The sequence below is a fragment of the Juglans microcarpa x Juglans regia genome, chromosome 5S, assembly GCF_004785595.1.
Source record: "Juglans microcarpa x Juglans regia isolate MS1-56 chromosome 5S, Jm3101_v1.0, whole genome shotgun sequence".
NCBI lineage: Eukaryota > Viridiplantae > Streptophyta > Magnoliopsida > Fagales > Juglandaceae > Juglans > Juglans microcarpa x Juglans regia.
This window is the reverse complement of record NC_054603.1, coordinates 6,916,809-6,939,935: the sequence shown is the minus strand read 5'-3', so window position 1 is coordinate 6,939,935 and position 23,127 is coordinate 6,916,809. Positions and strand designations below refer to the sequence as shown.

General features: G+C 36.7%; 2 protein-coding genes across 5 annotated transcripts; one reads left to right on the top strand and one right to left on the bottom strand.

Annotated features, from left to right (window-relative positions):
- Positions 1 to 5,048, top strand: LOC121268217 (protein DETOXIFICATION 40-like). The gene is made up of 8 exons (XM_041172377.1): positions 1 to 115; positions 300 to 804; positions 923 to 1,554; positions 2,946 to 3,002; positions 3,135 to 3,373; positions 3,653 to 3,771; positions 4,361 to 4,447; positions 4,779 to 5,048. The coding sequence occupies exons 2-8, from the start codon at positions 454 to 456 to the stop codon at positions 4,851 to 4,853; spliced, it is 1,560 nt and encodes a 519-aa protein (XP_041028311.1). The 5' UTR covers positions 1 to 115; positions 300 to 453; the 3' UTR covers positions 4,854 to 5,048.
- Positions 5,049 to 5,595: 547 nt separating this feature from the next.
- LOC121268216 (heat shock 70 kDa protein 16-like) lies at positions 5,596 to 18,653 on the bottom strand. Of its 4 annotated transcripts, none has more exons than XM_041172375.1 (9): positions 17,038 to 18,653; positions 16,155 to 16,367; positions 9,303 to 9,398; positions 9,042 to 9,200; positions 8,607 to 8,807; positions 7,149 to 7,295; positions 6,951 to 7,073; positions 6,733 to 6,863; positions 5,596 to 6,031 (listed from the first exon to the last, which is right to left on the bottom strand). In XM_041172375.1, the coding sequence occupies exons 1-9, from the start codon at positions 18,190 to 18,192 to the stop codon at positions 5,923 to 5,925; spliced, it is 2,334 nt and encodes a 777-aa protein (XP_041028309.1). In that variant the 5' UTR covers positions 18,193 to 18,653; the 3' UTR covers positions 5,596 to 5,922. The 4 variants fall into 4 exon arrangements, with proteins under 4 accessions (XP_041028309.1, XP_041028307.1, XP_041028308.1 ...); XM_041172373.1 differs by having other exon boundaries at positions 17,023 to 18,651; XM_041172374.1 differs by having other exon boundaries at positions 9,042 to 9,197; positions 17,023 to 18,650.
- Positions 18,654 to 23,127: the final 4,474 nt, after the last annotated feature.

Here is a 23,127-nt window from a genome sequence, read left to right as displayed (position 1 = left end):
AAGGCCAATGATCGCTATCTACTCTGTATATAGTCTTCGAATCATTCCTAAAGAGCATATGCGTTTTTTTAACCTGTGGCTGTGGGTCGATTCAAAGGAATAGCTAATAATTAAGGTCTCGTTTGGTTTTAAAAAATATTTTATTTTATTTAATTATTATAATTTTTTTAATTTTTAATATAAAATAAAATAAATAATTTAATTTTTTAAAATTTTAAAATAAAAATAATATTAAAAAATATATTCTACAAATAATTTATTTAACTTTTAACCTCGACTAAAAACAAACGAGCCCCCAGGCTATTGCATACTGATAAAGAAAGGACACCATCCCATGCATCCCATTCTTGCAACAAGTGTGATACTGTGAAGCCACCACTTTCAACCTCCTACGCCTTTGCTAGGCCTCCTCAATCTACCACGCTGATCACTCTGATCAGTACTGGATCAACCATGCTGGCCTCCAAAGACGGCTTCCACCAAACCATTCTAAACGATTCAGATCAGCAGTACTCACAATCACCAGACTCCCAACCCATCACGGCTATGGTCCATGGAGTCGACTCCCGGCTCGAAAATGTGCTATCGGATCCTCAGTTGCCGCGATTCAAGCGCCTCCGAACTGCGACGTGGATTGAGCTCAAGATCCTCTTCCGCCTCGCCGCACCTGCCGTCTTCGTCTACATGATCAACAATTTCATGTCGCTCTCCACACGAGTCTTCGCTGGCCACCTCGGTAATCTTGAGCTCGCCGCTGCCTCTCTTGGCAACAGTGGCATCCAACTCTTCGCCTACGGCCTCATGGTATGTACAATGTTCTCTAGCGAACATGTACGTATTTTCGTGAACATGTTGATTTGGGTGATTTAATTACTTGCCTTTCTTACGTAGACGTGGATTTGCTTTGGCTGTATATATATAGTTAGGCATGGGAAGCGCAGTGGAGACTCTCTGCGGCCAGGCCTTCGGAGCCCACAAGTATGAGATGCTAGGCATATATTTGCAAAGATCGATGGTCGTCCTGACTCTTACTGGGATCCCAATAACTTTAATCTATGTTTTATCGAAGCCCATCTTGCTCTTACTCGGAGAACCAATAACCGTGGCGTCCTCAGCTGCAGTTTTCGTCTACGGTCTGATCCCACAAATATTCGCTTACGCAGTGAACTTCCCCATGCAAAAATTCCTGCAATCCCAGAGCATCGTAGCCCCGAGTGCGTACATAACTGCGGCTACGCTCATGGTGCACCTGTTGCTAAGCTGGCTCGCGGTGTACGAATTTGGGATGGGATTGATTGGCGCATCCTTGGTGCTGAGCTTGTCGTGGTGGATCATGGCGATCGCTCAGTTCGTGTACATCTTGGTTAGCGGTGAGTGCAAGCAGACCTGGACGGGGCTTAGTTTGCAGGCATTTACTGGACTCTGGGAGTTTCTAAAATTGTCGAGCGCATCGGCGGTGATGTTGTGCTTGGAGACTTGGTACTTTCAGATATTGGTGTTGATTGCTGGGTTACTCGAAAACCCTGAGCTTGCTTTGGATTCTCTTGCCGTATGGTAAGAAAACTCGCCACTTTATAATTAGTAGAGCCGGAAGAGTAGCACTCTAGATACATGTTTCCGGTGACTAACTCTGGCATATATCTTTCTTTTTTTTTTTTTTTTAAAGAATTTTGGTGTTGACAATTTGGTACACTTTTTTTTTTTTTTTTTTTTTTTTAAAAAAGAAGAAATTTTTAACGTGCATTTTATATTTACTTATTTTTTAAAAAAAAAATGTACAAAATTTTTCTATAACTGTAATAATTTCTCATTTTAGATTATTATATTTTATGAGTCTCATTTTTTCTGAAAAAAACTGCACGTGAGTTGCATACTTTTAAGTCTATACAAATTATTTTTTAAGTTAAAATCGATTGGTAATCTTAACAACTCTTTCAATATCATTCAAGCTGTACGTTTAGACTCAAAAGTGAAATTTCAGTATAAAATGAATCTTAAATCATTATAAAAAAACTGTTTATTTGTGATCAATTAATTCCAACAAAATAATAATTTACAACTAAATGAGTCTGTTTTGATCACAAATAATTTTTTTGTCGCAATTAAATAGTCACAAAAATTTATTTTTCTTGTAGTGAATCTCATGATATTATAATTATAATTGTTATAATTTGTTGTTGATACTGTTTAAAATAACTATATATATATTTATTCAAACGATAATAATAAATGTTATCAATTTTCTTTATAAAAATAAAAAACTCAAAAATACAAATCGACAGGGTGAAATTATGAGGTCCTCAAACCTTGGCGTTATATAAAAGGAGTTTTTTTATGAATCACACATTTTATATTTATAATGGTTTTATAGAGTGTTGGATTTTTTTTTATAGAGTATTAAATATTTTTTTTTTAAGTATGAAGTGTGAGATTATGAATAATTAATAATAAAAAGAATTTTTCATATAAAAAATTCCTCATTTATCGCATTTAAGGATAAAAGTTGCAAATTGGCCGGGCAAAAGACGAAGACTTTCGAATCTGGAGGAAGGATCGATTAGGATATATAGAAAAGTAGCTTTCACTTTATCTTTATTTAAAGTCTCTCATGATTTACGTACGAATGTTGGCAGGCCGCGGCCATTCCACGTGTATAGAAATTTATTCAACAATTCTAATTGTTTTTTACAAGTTTTTTGTGAGTACATTATTTAACATTTTTTTATGAAAAAATTTATTTATTATTATTTTTATTTTATTTTATTTTATAATGTGATATTAAATGATTAAAAATTATTTATTACATTTTAAGATAATGAATAACATTTTATTACATTGGAATAATGAATAACATTATATATATTTGCTTGATGTCCCCCCACTTGATCTGCATGGCGCGACTGGAGTGATAATAATAAATGTTCATGATCGATGATACTGTGCAGCATGGCTATTAGTGGGTTGTTGTTCATGGTTTCAGTAGGGTTTAATGCAGCTGCAAGGTCAGTCATAATTACTGGAACTCTAATGCTATTATATATTATTGTCATCTTTTCTATATATATATATATATATATATATATATAATTACTTTAAGAACCGAAGCTGATTAACTTGATCGAAAGGACATGCAGTGTGAGGGTGAGCAATGAGTTAGGGGCTGGACATCCCAAGTCAGCAGCATTCACAGTTTTAATCGTCAATTTGGTTTCTTTCATTATTGCTGTAATAGAAGCAGTCGTTGTGCTTGCTCTCCGGGATATCATAAGCTACGCCTTCACCGGCGGTGAAGCCGTCGCTAATGCTGTCTCGGACCTCTGTCCCTTCTTGGCATTCACTCTCATTCTCAATGGGGTTCAGCCAGTTCTTTCTGGTAATTATTATTTTAATTTTCTCTAGCACGTACGTACTGATCTAATTGAAGAGAGAAGATTTCTTTTTACTTGTTAATTTGGAAATATTGATAGTTATATATATAGCTAGCGCTGTTATAAACATTAATTAATGACTTCATGGGTATGAATTTCGAACCAGATCCAGATTGCTAGCTGCATGCAGATCTTTAGATTAGGCTGGGATATATATATTATTTCTTGTAGAGATCGAAAAAGACTAGCTAAAGTGCAAATGATCATGATCTGCATGCATGCAGGGGTGGCTGTGGGATGTGGATGGCAATCATTTGTGGCATATGTAAATGTTGGATGTTATTACGTGGTGGGGATACCTTTGGGTTGCCTTCTAGGCTTCAAGTTCGACCTTGGCGCTAAGGTAAATCTGGAGAGAATTCGGTTCCCTCCAATTTAAACATGAAAGAGATAACACATAAAATAAAACTCTATAGCATTTATTATTAATAATTATGTCCAAAATATTTATGTGACAGTAATAATTGTTGTAGAGACTACCATATATATTTTGTTAGAGTAGTGCTACATATACTTATAATTTTATTTACAAGACTTATTTTGTTAATTTTTTTGTTAATTTCAAATTTTGATATTTTCAACGTATCAATAACTGACACATGGAGAAGTAAGTTTTTTGTAAGTTTTTCTTAAGTATATTTAGCATTTTTTTTTTTTTATTCCACTTTGAAGTCTTTAAATTTGGATAAGAACTTGGGGAATCTTTTCTCATAAATCTTATACCACGGATATATACTGCTTTGATACACTTTAATATATATATATATATATATCAATTTAGATCATGTGAACAGCAAAGATAAACTTGCTCAAAATTGCATAACCATTAGGATTGATCAAAAGGAAAGCTAGCTAGCTAGTGATGTACTGAATTAAATTGCTCTCAACTTGTAAAGACCGCGCTAATCTTGGGTTGATGTGCGTACGTGCAGGGAATATGGTCGGGGATGATAGGAGGAACTATCATGCAGACCTTCATTCTACTATGGGTAACTTTTCGAACGGATTGGAATAAAGAGGTATATATATAATTAGCTAGCTAGCTCTTCATTTACTTTAAAATACAAGGCTACTTGATCATGATTATGATATATTTATGAAGAAAATACGTATAGTTGTTATAAGTATATAATTTACAGATCAAATAACATAAAAAAAGGATTTCTTTTTTACTTTTTTTTTTAAAAATTATAAAAAATCTCACAATAAATAACTTCTTGTAAATAAATAGGAAGACTTATTTATTAGTAAAAAGTAAAAGGAAAATGGAAAATTGTTAGCCATATATATATATGGTAAGTACGTACGTACAAAAAGAAGCTGCAATCAGAGGAATTCATGAAATTTCAGGTGGAGAGTGCTAGGAGGCGATTGAACAAATGGGAGGACATGAAGATCAAGGAGCCTCTGCTACAGAGCCAATAAACTTGCTGTCAAATTACATTTGACTGTATATATATTAGAATGCCGAGTGGGAGATAGACGCATATCATATATATAAAGGGTTCAACTAATTAAAGTCAATCTGATGGATTCAGTTGCCATGCTGGCCCAATATTATTGGACCACGTAAGGATTTTTGAGTTGTACCGTATGCTGCATGGACAGAATTGTGATGTTCTATTTTATTTTTATTTAAAATCGCCTTAGAGAGAATGTGTAGGGTTTGATGCTTTGATATCTTATGCATGGATTTATTCGATGTGCTCTTAAAACTTTATTTGGGCTATGAATCCTCCTTGTCTTGTCTTACCTCTGGACCATTTCTTCATATTGACTTTAATTATTAGCCATGAATCATAATTAACATGATCTTTTTGCATACATAACATATATAATATCTATAAGATGCATGGTTAACAAATAAAAGAATGCATGATTAAGACATGGTGCGAGAAAAATAACAAATGAGAATGACAACAGCATTTATTTTTGGTCCTACACGGAGAATGTCATGCATGATATTCGAGTTTGTGGTCTAAATGAGAGCCGTCCCCCGCTCTCACTAAGGTCGTTTGTCATGCTGCCTTCGGCCTGAAAAATGTGGTTTGATAATATTCAATTGCAAATACAAAGGGGTTGGGGGTGGGGGTTATGTTGGGGGGGGTTATAGGTCTCCTATTTTGAGTTTCTTCCCACAGAAAAAGTAAAATTTGAACTCAAGTATAGAAAATCATGGATTCTTTCTGTGGAATTCTCCTGATAGTTTCCCATATAATAGTCGGTGAACAACATGGATACAATATGGTGTGTAATTTTCTTTATTATCCTCCACATTTGATGGTATATAACTACACAAAGTCTATTACCAAAAAAACAAAAATAAAAAAATAAAAAAAATAAAAAGCCAAAAAGTAACTATAATCAGTGATGACCTTGTCCTGCGCAAGAGAACAAACGCAACTGCACATGATCAAGTTGTTTATGTGTTGCGGGTATTAGACTCTTGCACATGATCAAGATGAATCAGTGTGAAAAGTTGGGTAAATCCACATCAATCTACTTGCATGCTAATGCCATCAGATTCGTCCCTCTGATCTAAGTCATTTGCATCCTTTGAACTTGGGGGAGAAGTAAGGGATCTCATTATCTGTTTCCATGTCCTGATTATAACAATTCACAGAACCCCATCAGGTTTAATGTAAGAAAAAAATGGAAAGAAAAAGCAAGAATATGTATAATTTTTTTTTTTTTTTTGGCACCGGGTGTCCAAGAACAGCATCCCGACTAATCCTGAGGGTGCACAGGCCCCCGGTAAGGAATTTTCCACAAGTGCACCTCAGGTAATTCAAGGGAAAAATCTCTCAGTCCGATGGCCCTTAGAGATTGTTTGCACCCAAAGAAATTTGAACCTTAGACCTGAGAGGAGCATACCCTCAAGCCCAAGGCCTTTACCACTTACGCCATCCCCTAGGGGTTAGAATATGTATAATAAAGCTAAAAATTTCAAATGAAAAGAAAAGAATACAACATTGCCACGATATCCAATTGAAATTATAGTTTGATGAGAGAGATTTTTGTAGGGTAGGATCATCTGACAAACCTACTACTACCAGCCGAGCATGAAGATGATAAGTGAGCAATTAACTTTTTTTGAGAAGTGGGTGAGCATGACATATATGACTTCTAATTGAGCTACACTCCTATATCCATTTTGCCCTATATGATGCCCAATGACCAATGAGTTTCTGTCATTCTCCAATGAAAGAACTCAGAAGTTTAAACACTGTAGGTGGACTTTATATGTACGATTTTTTTAAATCATAGATTTGTTAACTGGAAATTAATAGTATCAGAACTGTACATGTCGAGAGCCTCTGCCTTTCTCTTGATTTCGTTTGACCATAATATCGGATCAGCATTTTTAGGCAAAGAATTCTGCAGTTGGATCTTCTCATCTAGCCATTGCTCTGCTTTATTGCATTCACCAATGATCTGTAAAGAAAGGGACCAAAATGATGTATCTAGGCTATTTACCAAGAATGTCTGCACCACCGACCAATTGATGCACAAGAATCATACCAGATCTCTCTCCCCAGCTGGAAGTACAAGCATCCGGTATTCTGTGATACAATCTAATAGACCCTTACTAGCTTGGGCCCGTGCCTCTTCCTCCTTATATCGGTTCTCAATGGGATCAAGCAGCTATTACAAATTAAAACCCTGTTAGATGCATCATTTAAGTAATAATTCATTAAAAAATGACAAACTGTTCTTCACCTTTGCAAGGTACTCCAGTTTTTCAGTATAAACATCTACAGATTCATCAGCTCCATCCTCATAAAGCCACTCTTCTATCTGTTCAAGATTACTGGAGATCCTTTCCCTCTCTAACTCGGTGTAGAATCCTAGATATTTATATAATATCTATCACATAGTAGTGTTATGCAAGCATCCAGAACATTGAAATTGAATAAAACAGTATGAAGACTTGGAGTATTTTAAGTACAATTCACACATGAAATTCTAAGCTTCGTTTGGAAGCTAAACTCCTCTCAACTTATCTCAACTCATCATTACAACTTTTTCAAATTTTAACACAAAATATAATAAACAATTCAACTTTTTTAAATTTCAAAATAATAATAATATTAAAAAATAATATTCTAATAATATTTTATCATCTTAACTCAACTCAACTCAACTCAGTTTAACATCCAAACGTAGCCTACACATTGGCAAAATGGACTTGACAAATGAAATACCATGACCTCATGACAAATGAAGGAATTGTTACCTATAAAAAAAAGAAAAGAAAAAAAAAAGAAAAGAATGAGAGAATTGTAGATATGAGAACCCTGTCACTAGCATCCTAGTTGTAAATTCTAGTTGTTTAGCAGCTTTTATTTTCACAAGAAGAAAGAGGCTCTATACCAAAGCAAGATCTTAATTAGTGTCTATCATCATACTCAATGTATTTAATAAAAGGATACAAGAAAATGTTGAAAAAAAGGAATGTGATGCATCACACCCCTCCAATAAATAATGGCATCAAAAGTTTAAAAGAATGAATAGTGATAGTCATAAGACTTCGACACACATGGGGGTGTCTGGTTTGCACATACCAATGATTCAGATCCAGATATTCAATCATTAGTTAAATACATGAGGTATATCCTCAGCTAACTATACGAGGGAAAGTCATAACTAAGACTTTTTCATTTCAAATCCAATACAAACTAGAAGAAATTCATTGGATACACTGAAAGTAAGGGAACTTAATTTCCATCAAAATCATACTAGGATAAAATTATATATTCAAATGTAGCCAAGAAAAGGTAAGCATATATTTCAAGTGAAAAATGGTAATAAGAAACCACATGGGTAAAGCAGTAAGGTTTAGGCTTAAAACGTTGCTAAGTCCCGACATTAGAAGCAAGGCTTAAGGGAACAAGCCCAGGAATTTCTCCAACCATTCCCTCCAAGTAGAGCCTCTCTAAAGGTCAATGTCACAACAGCCTTTGATCCCCTCATCTAATCAAGGAATGATCAAGTGTTACCATAACAGAGAGTCAGTTTCTGTTCCTCTACATACGTGCAAAAGATTTATAGCCATATTCTACAAAGGCTTTGCCAAGGTGTAGTAGGTTTGCTCAAATTCAGATTCCCCTAGTCTCAGAAGCGGTCTTTAGATTTGGGAGGATAGCTAAGACACTGATTTGGGATTTTGTATTATACCTTATCGCGCATCTCATAGACATAAGACTCCAATGCATTTTTCTTATCTTTGGTATGCTCCATCTTTAAGTCTTGTTGCAGCAGCTGAAGTTCTTTCTTTTGAGCTTCTAAGAGCTCAGCATCTGCCATTCCACCATAGACATGCTCACTAACAGGAATATCAAGCCTTTTGACAACCTTGCTTTTCCTCATCCCATCATCCTACTCAAGGAAATGAATTTAAAGCCTTAACTCCCAACTCATAACAAAGAATGTCCTCAGTTGAACACAACATAAGATGTACATAAGATTAAGGCTCTCAAAGGTGAGAATAACTACAAATGAAAAAAACATATGTTTCTCACTTTCCCAGAGAATGCGGAAGGCAGTAAATTGTTAATGGCAACACAGTCTAGAGGTAAAAATCACAAAAAATGGTTAGCCGATTGAACTTACGGCAGACATGGATGAAGGTTTCAAATGTTTAAGGTTACTATCTTCGGCACTATTTGGGACAGAAGCAAACCCACGATTGGATTCTGCCTCCATCTTATCTGAAGTCAAGTGAGCATCACTCCTTGCATGGGGATCAACAATATCATCCTCCAATAGCTGCTGATACAGTAGAAAAGGATTATGATAACTTATCATTACATTTTAAAAAATATCTTAGGCCCAATATGCCGAGTGTATTGACTGATAAAATTATATACTTACCGAGGCTGATACTACAGTAACAATTCCATGAATGTTTAGCTGCAGTCTAACTTTAACTTTTGTTGCTTCCATGTGAGAAGCTTGGAAAGGGCCAACCTAGATAAATGAAAAATCATTAATCCAGTGTAAATAAACCAAGGAACAAAATTAAACAGTGACTGCAGATGGCTTCAGACAAATACATTGATTACTTCCTGAACGACTGGAAGATAAATACCTTCACGGTAAAAAGAAAGAATAATTACAGATTAAGAAACGCAAACGGATAGTTGAATAAGGCCAATGATAGTTGGTTTGATCAGTCTGAGAAGGAAGTGACCATGGCGGATTTTGATGATCTTCATGATGGGTTGTTGAAATCCAGAAGCTCCTTGAAAATTATAGATGAAGCATTGGAGTATGAATTATGTAGAGATGTTGATGGAGTAGTGGAGGAGGGGGAAGTAATGGCTGATTTGGAGAAGATGCATGGCAATTCTGTGTACGAGAAGGAAGACGAGGATGAACTGGAAGAACTGGCTGCAAAATGTTATGAGTCGGACACTGATATTTCTATCCCGATTAAAAATCTTCGCGGTGTGAAAAAAAAAGACAGCTACTGTAGTCCTTGAGAGGATTACTCGTTCTAATAAACATTATTAATTGATGAATATTCTTATTTGGAATCTTAGGGGTATTTGTTTGTCGAAGGCTAGGTTGCGGTGTATTTTGAATAAGCATAAGCCATCGGTGGTGGCTTTATTAGAACTTTTTCTTTCCGTTAATAAATGCAAGCGTTGGGCTAGGTGGTTGAAGGTTCCAAATTTCTGTCATAACATTGATGCTGGAGGTGAGGTATGGCTGTTTTGGGCTGACGGGATGGATCTTGAATTGATGTCGTTGATGGATCAGGCTCTTTCTGGCTGGTTTTCTTGTGGAGATTCTCATGTTCTCGCTGCATTTGTATATGCTAGTTGTTTCCAACAGCAGTGTCATTCACTTTGGAGATATCTTTGTGATCTTTTAGTGCAGGATTCTCCTTGGTTTCTTGGAGGAGATTTCAATATTTTTCGGGATGTCAATGAAAGATTGGTGGAAGCTTTCGGTCTTCTCGTGCAACTAGGGAGTTCAATAATTGTATTCAAGCATGCGATTTGGTGGACATTCCTTCGTCAGGTCAGCGGTTTTCCTGGTGCAATGGGAGGCTAGGGGGTGGTAGGATTTGGGCGCGGCTTGATAGAGTGTTAGTCAACACTAAGTTTTTAAGTTCGTTTGCAGAGAAGAGGATGGAATATTTATCTAGAACTTCGTCGGATCATTGTCCGATAAGTATTGAACTCATTCGTGAGAGACAAAGGGGCCCTCAGATTCCAGCTCATGTGGTGTACTCATTCAAATTTTTTGGATGTGGTATGTGATTGTTGGGAGCAGGAAGTTGCTGGCTGTGCCATCGTGCGGATGAGTTTGAAGCTTAAAAAATTAAAACAGGTGTTAAGGAAGTGGAATGTGGAGGTTTTTGGAAAGGTTGAGCTGGAGATGAAAGCTATTGAAGAGGATCTGATTACTCTAGAACATAATGTGACTGATAATTTCTTCTAGATGCGGAGGCTGAGTTATTGTTATGTAAGCCAAAACATCTTGATTTATTACATCGCCAAGAAATTATGGGATGTCAAAAATCTAGGATTAAATGGCTTGCGGAAGGTGATTCAAATACGGTGTTCTTTCATGCGTCATTAAAGTGCAAGAGGAAAAATAGAATTATTGATCACATGCGTCTGGAAGATGGCTGAACCCTTATCACAGCAGACGAAGTACATAGTGGTGTGGTGAATTATTTCCGTGAGATGCTTTCGACGTACATGGTTACGGAAGATGCAGAAGTTATGAATTTATTAGCTCCCTCCATTTCAGATGAGGATAATTCTTATTTGTGCAAGAGTCCGGTGATGGAGGAAGTTAAGGAGGCTCTTTGGTCAATCCCTCAAGACAGTAACCTAGGACTTAATGGTTTCTCGGAAAGTTTTTTTCAGCATGTTTGGGATATTATTAAAGATGATTTGTTGAACATGGCTATTGAGTTCTTTGATGGAATGCCGCTATCTACTTTCTTTGGTGCTACAAATATTGTGTTGATTCCAAAAGTTGATGCTCCTGAGAGTTTTGCGCAATTCCGGCCCATAAGTTTGTGTTCTGTGATGTATAAGGTGATGACTAAAATAATGGTTAGTAAGCTGGCGCTGATAATGGGGAAATTGATTTCCCAAGAGCAATCGCCTTTTTGTAAAGGGCATAACATCTTCAATAACATTGCCATTGCACAGGAATGGTATAGGGTATCAATAGGCAAGTTCTCTAGGGGGGGCGGGGGGAAATATCATGATCAAGATTGACATGGCTAAAACTTATGATCAGGTTAATTGGAAATTATTATTAGAAGTGATGAGGCATTTGGGGTTTTCGGCAAAATGGAAGGATCTTATTTTTAATTGCATCTCTTCACCTATGTGTTCTATAATGCTAAATGGGAGGGTTAAAGGTTTTTTCAAGCCTTCTCGGGATCTTTGACATGGCGATCCCTTATCGCCATACCTTTTTATTTTATCTGAAGAGCTACTTTCTCGTATGATTCGAGATGAGTTTAATAAAGGTGTTAAGCCATTCCACCATGGAGGGGCAATGATCAGTCACTTGTTTTATGCAGATGACCTTCTTCTTTTTGCTAATGGTGGAAAAATATCAATTCGACAGATCATGAAAACGATGCACTCTTATGAAGCTATATCAGGTCAGCTTGTAAGTCCTACCAAATCATCTATTTTCTTTTCTAATAATTTTCCTCTTGTTAGGAAGGGTGAGGTGCTTCGGATTACAGGTTTTGTGGAGGGGAAGTGGCCTTGTAATTATCTTGGAGTTCCATTACATGTGAGCCAACTCACAACTCGATTATTTGAGCCTTTGCTTATTAAAGTGCAGAAAAAACTTGCGGGATGGAAGAGTAAAACTTTGTCCTTCGGAGGAAAAATAATTCTTATCAAACATGTTCTAAGCAGCATGCCTATTCATATTTTATCGGTGCTAAATATTCCGAAGGGGGTCTATAAAGCTTTGATTTCCATTTTCTCTAATTTTCTTTGGGGTAGTGGGGAGGAATCAAAGAAAATAAAATGGGTGGCTTGGAGTCGAATTTGTTTGCCGGTGGAAGAGGGTGGTTTGGGCATTAGAGATCTCTCCGAAGTTCAATCCTCTTTATTTATCAAATTTGCTTGGAAATTATTGGTTGGAAACTCTTTATGGGCTGAATTTTTTAGAAAAAAATATGCTCATCCGGCGTCGGTCTTGGGCAACCCGTGGGGTACTAGATTCTGGAAAGGTATCATGTATGTGCTTCCTTTGTTGATTAGTAATTCCAAATATATGGTTCGTTGTGAGGAGCTAAATTTTTGGTATGATAATTGGTTGGGAGATGGATCTTTGGCAGATTCTATAAAGGTGAGGGGTGATCCTACTTTGAAATTGAATGCGGTTCTTGGAAATTATTTTTGGGATGAGCGCAGGCTTTGTGATTTGGTACCAATGGAAATTGTTACAAAAATTATTTCGTCTCAAGTAAGGCTGAGAGCTGGATGAGATATCCTTATCTGGGTGCCAAAGTCTAATGGTAAATTTAGCACTAAGTCGGCATGGGAAATTATCTGAAGGAGAGGCAATATACGTTCTTGGAGGAAATGGCTGTGGCAAAAACATGTTCCTAAAAAGATGTCCTTTGTTTGTTGGAGAGCCCGGAAGGAAGCATTACCTGTGGATGCATTGATTCAAAAAATTGGTATTCCAATAGTTTCCAAATGTAATTGTTGTCTCTCCTCAGCTTGAAACTATTGATCATGTGTTGTGTGAAGGAGTGATGGCGCGTAAAGTGTGGGATTATTTTGCTGCTGTTTTTGCTATTAGACTTCCTCAATTACGTACTTGGCAGGGTGTGGTAAACGTCTGGTGGCTTGGGGCATCAAAATCATCTCAAGCTGGGTTGTGTAGAGGCATCTTTCCCATTTTAATTACTTGGGCAATTTGGCAGTCAAGGTGTGCGGCACGTATGGAGGATGAGGCTATGAATTTGGGAGCTGTGGTTCGGATGGTCAAATATTTTTTGCTGGATATCTCTTCACAGTTCCGGTGTTTTCCAAGTTTGTCTTCTAGAGATGAAAGCCTTCTACAGGAGTTGAACTGCCCTATTATTCCTCTTACCGTAAAGCCTCCTAAAGTAATAGCGTGGTCTCGGCCAAGGAGTTGATGGTTTAAACTTAATGTTGATGGTGGTTCGAACGGAAATCCAGGACCTTCTGGCAGTGGCGGTATCATACGAAACATTCGTGGTCGTGCTTTGGCGGGATTTGCGCATTCCTACGGTGTCTCGACTAATTCAGTTGCTGAGGGACGTGCTTTATTGGATGGGCTTAGAATGGCGCAGCAGCTTGATATTAGAAACTTGGTAGTTGAGTCGGACTCAAAAGTAGTGGTGGGATAGATCACATCTAGTTCTTGTAATCTCTGGTATATGTGGGATTTTTGGGAAGAAATCCAATCTCTTTTCCGACTGCTAAATTGCCGCATTTATCACATTTATAGATAAGTTAATATGGAAGCTGATTTTTTAGCAAAGGAAGGTGCTAATAGTAACATCATGGAGTTTGTTGGAAATGACATTGGTATTGGACAGTTGCGGGGTCTTTGGAGGACGGAATTTTGGGAATTGCCTTATTTATGTAGATAAGTCCTAGTGTCTTGCTTGCTGTATATGGTTATTCCTCCGCCTCAGTGAGGGTTTTTTAATAAAAGTTCTATTTAAAAAAAAAGAAACGCAAACGGAGACAAATTTAACCTCATGCTGCCACAGCATTGTCATTTTAAATATGCATTAAAGAGAGGGGAAAATCAGAAGTGTTGCACCATGTCATCTCCAAACTAATGAATATGTTGCAACGATTAAATATCAACTTTTAGTCATCATTAACTATTACCCAAAGGTATCTGTCTTCATGTATGCTGAATCTGTAAACACGATAAATGAAAGCCAGTAACAGCAATTCTGTAACATGGGCATGAGAAAGTATATTTCTTCTTTTTTCGATCGGTAGGCATGAGAGAGTATATAAATATCGGCTAGCATCATGTGATCAAGGGCCCATGGCTACTTTAAATGGCCAATATTATGCCTTTTTTTTGCACTGAAGATATCTATGGCTATGCATCAAGACAAACCAACCAAGCTGACTGAACTCTTAAGGGCCCATTTAGGGGAGGTTTGGAGACCAAAATCATCTTAACTCATATCATCTAATCATTACAACTTTCCCAAATTTCTAAACAAAATACAATAAACAATTCACTTTTTTCAAATCCCAAAACAAAATAATATCAAAAAATAATATTCTAACTATATTGTATTCAACTTTCATTTTCATCTCAACTCATCTCATCTCATCTCAACTCACTATCCAAACCTCCCCAGGCTTGTTTGGAAAAAGTTTTCATCCTAAAATTCTCGTTTCGTCTCATCCCATCTCCTTCCCAAATATCACTCAAATATAAATACTTCCAAACTAATCATTACAACTTTCCCAAACTTTCAAATAAAAAATAAAAAACAATTCAACTTTTTTAAATCAACAAGCTTGGAGAGTGAAATGAAATGAGAATTTTATAAATAGTAGTAAGATAATTTGTGAATAGTAGTGAAATAGTTTGAGTTAATGTTTTATGGAGTTTTGGGAAAGGAGAGAGAAAAAATTAAATAAAAAATATTATAAAGTTAATATATTATTAGAATATAATTTTTTAAAATTATTTTTGTTTGGAGATTTGAAAAATTTGAATTGTTTTTTATTTTTTGTTTGAAAGTTTGAAAAAGTTGTAATGATTAGTTTGAAAGTATTTGTGTTTGAGCATTGTTTAGGATGAAGATGTGATGCGTTGAGATAAGATAAGATGAGAATTTTGGGATGTAAACTTTTTCCAAACATGTAGTTTCTTGTGATGTTTCAGTATATCTGTGAATAGTAGTGAAATGGTTTGAGTTAAGATGTTTTATTGGGTTTTGAAAAGGGAGAGAAAAAAAAATAGAATAAAAATATTATTTATAAAGTTAAAAAATTGTTTGAATATAATTTTTATTTTGAAATTTGAAAAAGTAGTATTGTTTTTTGTATTTTGTTTAGGAGTTTGGAAAATTCGTAATGATTAGATAAAAACGTTAAAGATTTGAAATTGAAAAGTGTTGTGTTTGAGTGATGTTTGGGAAGGAAATTTCTTAGAATGTCTGAGAATACTTGATAATAGTTATGTTGCCAAACAGACCCTTATTTTTCAAGGGAGCCATGCAACAGTAAGTACTAGTTTCAACTAAGATCGATTCAACCAAGTCTTCTATCCTCAGTGCTTGAGGTAAGCCACAACAAACCATTTTCACCATCCAATCTAAGGCCACGACCACCCCTAAGTTACAGATTAGAATGTCGCTAACAGGCATTTCACGAGCATAAAAGATTGTAACTATCAGAATGCTAATAATCTAACCATTCCTCTCTTCTATTCTTAAGAGTGCTAAATAAAATGTGAGCAACAAAATGCCACAGAAACAAGTTTGTCTTATAGTGAAAACGGAGAGAGGAGAGGGGACAATCTGAAGGAAAATTGCTTTAAGATCATAATAAGGAGTGCTTTACATTACAATTGTTAAATACCCAAATGGAGCTACTGTAAATTTGTTACGTTGTGTAAACCAGTAGCATGGATGATTTCGATTAAATATATTATCTACAGACCTCAAAATTTGCATTTATGTATGGAAAAGGCATATTCAAGAGGAAGTCATACCTTAAAACTGCTTATTTTAGATGATACCCCAGTAGGTAATTCGCTTAGATCAGCATAGTAGGCTTCCAAATGGAAAATATGAGTTCTACGCAAACTAAAAATCTTCACACTTGGAAATGGATGGTGTTTGTGCAAAAGTGCGCCATTTGAAAGTGTGCAAACTGGACCTTTATCTGATGAGAATCCTATGGAGAAAGGAAATGCGTCTTGAACCTGTGAATGACAGCAAGAGTTTTTTGATAAGGAATGAATGAAGACATCTGTGAACATCATAATAACAATAAGAACTTCACACAAAAGTACAGCAGGCATCTCTAATATTCTGGTGGTGTTTTGAAGAGAATTTGAAACTTATGATCATCCATGCTTATTTCAGAAATGACTAATTTATATCATGTTTTTAATGGTCAGAAAAAAATAGAATTGAAAAAAAGAATACAGAGGATGCCATTAGGAGCTAGTTTGAGTTAGTTCTCTATCAATGTCTCCAGCCTCAAGACCCAACTTTGATAGTCCAACTCTTAGTAATGACAATTAAAGAAGCTTATGCCCCTTCTCACGAAAAGAATAGAAATAGGTAGGATTATGCATAAAAATAAAAAAAATTGTCCTGGAGAGATTAGAACAACATTATTTGCAGAATGGCCAACAATTGATATGTGGTAGTCCTAACTTCAAAGAAACATCTTTCCATATTAACCAGAAAAGATATGAAAACAAAGAATATAAGCACGCAAATGTCTGAAAACATAGTGAACATGCAAAAAAAAAAAACATGAAGGTAGAAATCGTTGTATCTCGCTCCAAAAGATATCATCTTCATAGAAACACTGCAAACTATGAACTGCTGGATAGAAACAGGACGAACCTCGTATTCTCTTACATGGAATATCGGGCTAAGCATTGCGCACTGAAGAGCACAACCACGTGCCACACACTCACTCGCATTCACCGTCCGACTTGGTTCTCTCTTGAATAGAGAAGTTAACCTTCTACTAATAGCTGGTATCCGAGATCCTGAGCCAACAAGCTCTACTGAGTGCAGTTTCTCCACAGTCAAACCAGAGTCAGCCAAAGCCTTACGACAAGGGACGCTAATTCTCTCTTGCAAGTCTAATGACAATTTCTCAAAATCCTCCCTTCTAATAAAACCCGTAACATCTTTCTCATCCATCAAGCACTCTATATTTAATGGTGCCTCTGCATTCGCACTCAGCACCTTCTTTAGTTTTTCACAAGACGCCCTCAACCTAATAGATGCTTTGGCATTTGAATAGACATTGATATCATACTGCTCTTTGAACTGTGCAGCAAAATAACTGAACAGAACCTCATCAAAATCCCTGCCTCCCAAGTTCTTGTCAAAAGCATGGGAAATTATCCTCATTTGTCCACTCTCAAATGATGCAATACAAACCTGTGTGTCACAATGACCAATGTCCACAAACACAACATAAGTTGGGCCCGCATCAGAGAAATCAGTCTTGTAAATACCATAACCAAGTGCTGTAGCAGTACAGTCATGCATCAATCTCAGCGGCTTCAGTCCAGCAATTGCTGCGGCATCCAAAAAAGCACGTCTCTGCAAATCCGTGAAGTAAGAGGGAATCCCAATCACACAGTTCGAAATGGGCATTTCAAGATTCGTCTCAGTTATGCGCTTCAAATGAGAAAACAGCATTCCCAGAATATGTTCCGGAGTGAACTTTTGTATCTCGCCCAAGTATTCCAAACTAATTAAGATGCCCCCATCTGGACCTTCTAAAGATTCAAAAGGAAACAACTTAAGGTCGTTCTGAACATCCGGTTCCTTAAATTTCCTACCAATTAACCTCTTCACTTGAGAAATAGTTGATTTGGGGTTCATTGTCGCACAAGCGGCTCCAGCCAAACCCATGAACCGCTGCTTCACGCCAAATGACACCACTGCTGGTGTTTCACGCTTTGATTCATCGTTCAGCACAACATCAATCCCACGTTGCTTCGCAACTGCAATAACACAGTTCTCATTTCCAATATCAAATCCCACCACACTCATTTCTACTAGACCAGAACCAAAACCTTCGAAATTTAGATCACTAAAGTCCCACCCGGAATTGGGAACAAGAGCACCGCATTACACCCATCCTCTCAGAGATATCCATTCAACAAACCCCGTCAAACCAACCTTGAATTTTGAGATTAACCGAACCTAAATTATGAGCGTTGACGAATAACTTCCTAAAGCAACTCAATTAACTGGACTTCTTCATAAAATTCTCGACGAAGTGTAAAATTCCCCGACAAAACTAAAGATTATTAAAAATTCAGGGGCACCTAAAAGAAATCAACCAGTACGATTATTAAATTTTCAACGCAAACGCATATAGTTGAAAAAAGAAGCTGAAGATCTCCGTGGTTGCCGAGAAACTTGGAGGAACAAACCCAAAGTGCCGAACAAAGCACGAAATCAGCGATGATAGTTAGCTTGGGACCAAATTCAAAGGGTTCTAAGCTGTGGGCCGAATGTAATTTCTAACGAGCCACTCCTGAATTTTGGGCCAGGCCCAAAATTCAGGTACATTAGATCATATATAAAGAAGCTATTAAACAGAAATTTCTTGATTTAACGGAACTAAGTAATTTGAATTATTTTCTGTTTTCTTTCCGTTAAATCCATCTGGCCATCAGACTTCACTTGTCTCATTTGGTTGCTGTAAAGAGAATATTTATGAGAAAGGAAAATAACGCTTTTAGCACCAAGTGCCTCTTCGTATTCATCGCTTTCGCTTCGTCTTTCACATAAGAGTTCCCAAAAATAGCAGGGCAGAATGTGTTCAAAGAGAGAAAGGAAGCTACAGCCATAAAATTCAACAGAAAGTGCATGGAGGATGGTTTCACCATTCCAGAAATCCACCTTCTTTCTATTGGCTCCAAGAGATCTAGACCTTTTTGGTGGAACAAAGAAACCTGCAGATATACTTAGGTGCTTGGAGAATGGTTTCAGTACCGTTCCACATATTTTCCTGATTTGGCTTAAATGTTGTTCTCTTTACTTTCCGAGTGAAATTGATTGTTTCATCATCTTTTTGTATGTGTTTTTTGTAGGGCTGAAAAACCGACCGGTCGGTTCGGTTTTGGGCCCAAACCGAGACCGACCGGTCGGTTTGTTAGAGCCTCAAAACCGGCCGAAACCGACCGAATGAGGGTGTGAAAACCGACCGGTTCGGTTACCGGCCGGTTCACGGTCGGTTTGTCGGGTTTGGGCCGGTTTGGGCCACTGTGTTTGGGCCGATTTTGGCACTGTTTGGGCCATTTTAAGACCCAATTCAACCTCTTTTTCAGCTCATTTTGTTATTCAAAATCATCTACTACAAAGACTTTTTTTTTTCCAAAATTTTTAAAATTAATTAATTAAATCAATTTCTTTTTAATTTTAATCATGCCATGCATATATTATTAGTAACTAATAACTATTAACTAATAACTACTACATATATACTACTTATATTTTATAGTCTTATTATCTTATATACTAAATTATTAATTACTAGATAAATAAAAAAAACTCCACTAGATGTTTAATACACATTACAAACAAAATTAAATTGTCTTAAGCAACAAATAACAATTGTTTTTGAATAAAACTCAAAAAATCTTCATTCTTCAGTCTGCAGTCTTCGACTCTTCAATCATCAATAGTTGTGATGTATGATGCTCCTAACTCTATAAGAAAACACCAAATAATCAAATTATCAATATTAATAAATTAGGATAATGAAAACAAATTAAATTAAATAATAAAAATAAATGAATATGGAATTGAATGAGAAAAAGTTAAAAACACATTACCAGATTCTACTACAAAGCTCTCAACATTATCCATGGAGTCTCGAATATCAATTGGCGTTGACGGATGTCGCAACCAATTCTGAGTACAAATAAGTGCCTCAACAGTTCTTGGAGCCAAGGAACTCCGAAAAGGATCAAGTACCCGACCTCCCGTACTAAATGCGGACTCTGATGCAACCGTGGAAACAGGCATGGCTAACACGTCTCGTGCAATTCTCGCAAGTATAGGATAGTTAGGCTCATTCACTTTCCACCAATTCAACAAATCAAAAGATTGACTGAATGCCTCACAACCATTTGATAAATACCGATCAATCTCTGTTTTGGTAGATGTAGATCCAGAGGCAGTCGATGCTTGCAACCACTCATAAAAAAGTTATGACTCAAGATTGTCTTCAACATCATCTGGAGGTGCAGATGACGGAGGGGAAACATGTTCTCTGCTACTCGAGGAAGAACCGAACGTAGCATTATACTCCTCATACATGTCTGATAATAATTGTCTCACCCTCGACAATAAATCTTCAGCCCAATTATGATCATAAATTTTTTTCAAGTGAAAAGTAAGAAGCCCCAACTTACTACGTGGATCAAGGAGAACTGCAATCAACAACAACAAATTCAGTCTATCCAATGAACCCCAATACTTATCAAATTTCATTCTCATGCTTATGGTCATGCTCATCAAACAAGTATTCTGACTCTCACACAGTCTAACCAACTCTTTTTGGAGCCTACAAATCTCCAAAAAACTTGTGTTTGCCGTGACATGTAAAGAACCAGAAAATCGACAAGTGGCATCATAAAACATTTTCAAAAATTTTACAAAAACCCGCACTGTCTCCCACTCGTCAGCTCTAGGAGGCCCAATGTTTCCATCCTTAAAGTAAGAAAGAAAATTGTAGTCCTCACTCTCCATTCGCCTAAAAGCCTTTTCAAATTTCTCAGCAGCCTCCAACATCATGTAAGTTGAATTCCATCGGGTTTGTACATCAAGGCACAACATTTTTTTACAATCAATTTTTTCCTTTTCTGCACATCTCTTAAACTTGTCTAATCTTGCAGGGGAGGAGCGCACATATCTAACAGCATTTCTAACCATTGTAATGGCATCATCACACTCCTTAAGACCCTCATTCACGACAAGATTTAGAATATGAGCACAACATCTCATGTGCATATACTTCCCTTCCAACATATTCTCCGTCAAAAAATGTCTCAAATATGCAATTGCAGTATCATTTGAGCTAGCATTATCAACAGTAACAGTAAATATCTTATCAATGCCCCAATGAAGGAGGCACGATTCAACATATTTTCCAATGGTATCCCCTCGATGATTAGGGATTAAACAAAAATTTATAATTTTCTTCTGTAATTTCCAATCACTATCAATGAAATGGGCAGTTAAACACATATAATTAAGATTTTGTACCGATGTCCACGTATCGGTAGTTAATGAAATCCTCATTCCCCCATCTTTAAATAACTTTTTAAGTTTGGCTTTTTCAGATGCAAATAGTTTCATACAATCTCTTGCAACCGTCACTCGACATGGTACTTTAAATCTAGGTTCAAGCAACCAAACCATCTTCTTAAATCCTTGCCCTTCAACAATTCTAAATGGTAATTCATCGAGAATTACCATCTCCGCAAGCTCCATCCTCACAGCCTCCTCACTATATTTATGAGTTACAAGATTTCTTAAAGAATTATCACTCTCTCCAAACCCCTCCGAGGATACCTCACCTGCCAATGTTGTTTGGTATTTATCTAAAGGCCCACGCTTATGAGGATTTTTGAGACATGAAGGTAGATGGTTTTGCATAGTTGAAGTTCCGTTCCTCTTCGAGTGGCAAGCGTATATCTTGCCACAATAATTGCACTTGGCCTTAGGATCATCTACGGAACAACCCTCAACTTTTGTAAAATGATCCCAAACAATTGACGGATCCTTCCCCTTCCGTTTCTTAGGAAGTGGACAATTACTACTATTAGGGGCACTTGAAGTCGAGAGTTTTGGTATTTGGGAGTTCGAATCAAGATCAATTGGACTTGACGAAAAATCCATCTAACATGTAAAAACAAGAAAGAACAAAAAATCACCCCAATTGTTAATTACACAGCAGCTAGTTTGCAACGTGGCAAACATCACAAATCTAAGATTCTAATCTACATTTTAGATCGCTCATAAATCTCACAAATTATTTTACTTTCAATAAACATCACAAATTATTTATAACATAAAATTCATAAATTTTACTTTCAATAAACATCACAAATTATTTATAACATAAACATTCATAAATTTTACTTTCAATAAACATCACAAATTATTTTTTTTCAACAAAATTACATCCAAATTCCAATCCGTGAATGGCAATGCACACTGCGAAAATCAATCAAAATTCTTCATCAAAATGATATTCACTATTTCAATCATCTCAAACAAAGCAAACACAATCCCTAACCCTAGATTGAAATACCAAATCAGAAAACAAAAACCCTAATCCAAAAATTGATCCTCGGATTCTAAATAAAAAAATAAAAAATACTTATAAATAAATAAGTATGAAAATCATACCTAAAATGCTAAAAACAACAATGGAGAGTCGGTTTGCCGGAGGAAGTCTCGCCGTGAGTGGCTGGAGTCGTGGACGGCGTCGTGGCGATGCGGCGTCACGGCTCGAATCGAACTCGCCGTGAGTGGCTGGCGTCGTTGAAATCGAAGGTCCGAAACGGCGTCGTTGCGAAACGCCGAAATCGTTAGCTGAGAGAGAGATAGAGAGAGAGAGAGAGAGAGAGAGAGAGAGAGAGAGAGGGAGGCGGAAAGAGAGTGAGAGTGAGTCTGTGAGAGTGAGTCTGGGACTGGGGGTTGGGGCCTTGGAGGCGAAGCCGCGAAGCCCGAAGGGACAAAATATGCCCTAGGGCTGAACGGCGCCGTTTCGGTTATTTTTTTTTTTTTCTAACTTTAAGAATTAAACGACGTCGTTTCACTTATTTAAGTAAAACGGCGTCGTTTAATAAATTAATATATTTAAAAATATATATATATATATACGGCGTCGGCCAGTTTTTCGGTTTTTGGTTGGTTCAAACCGAAACCGAACCGGCCGACGCCGGTTTTGATGATTTATCACTG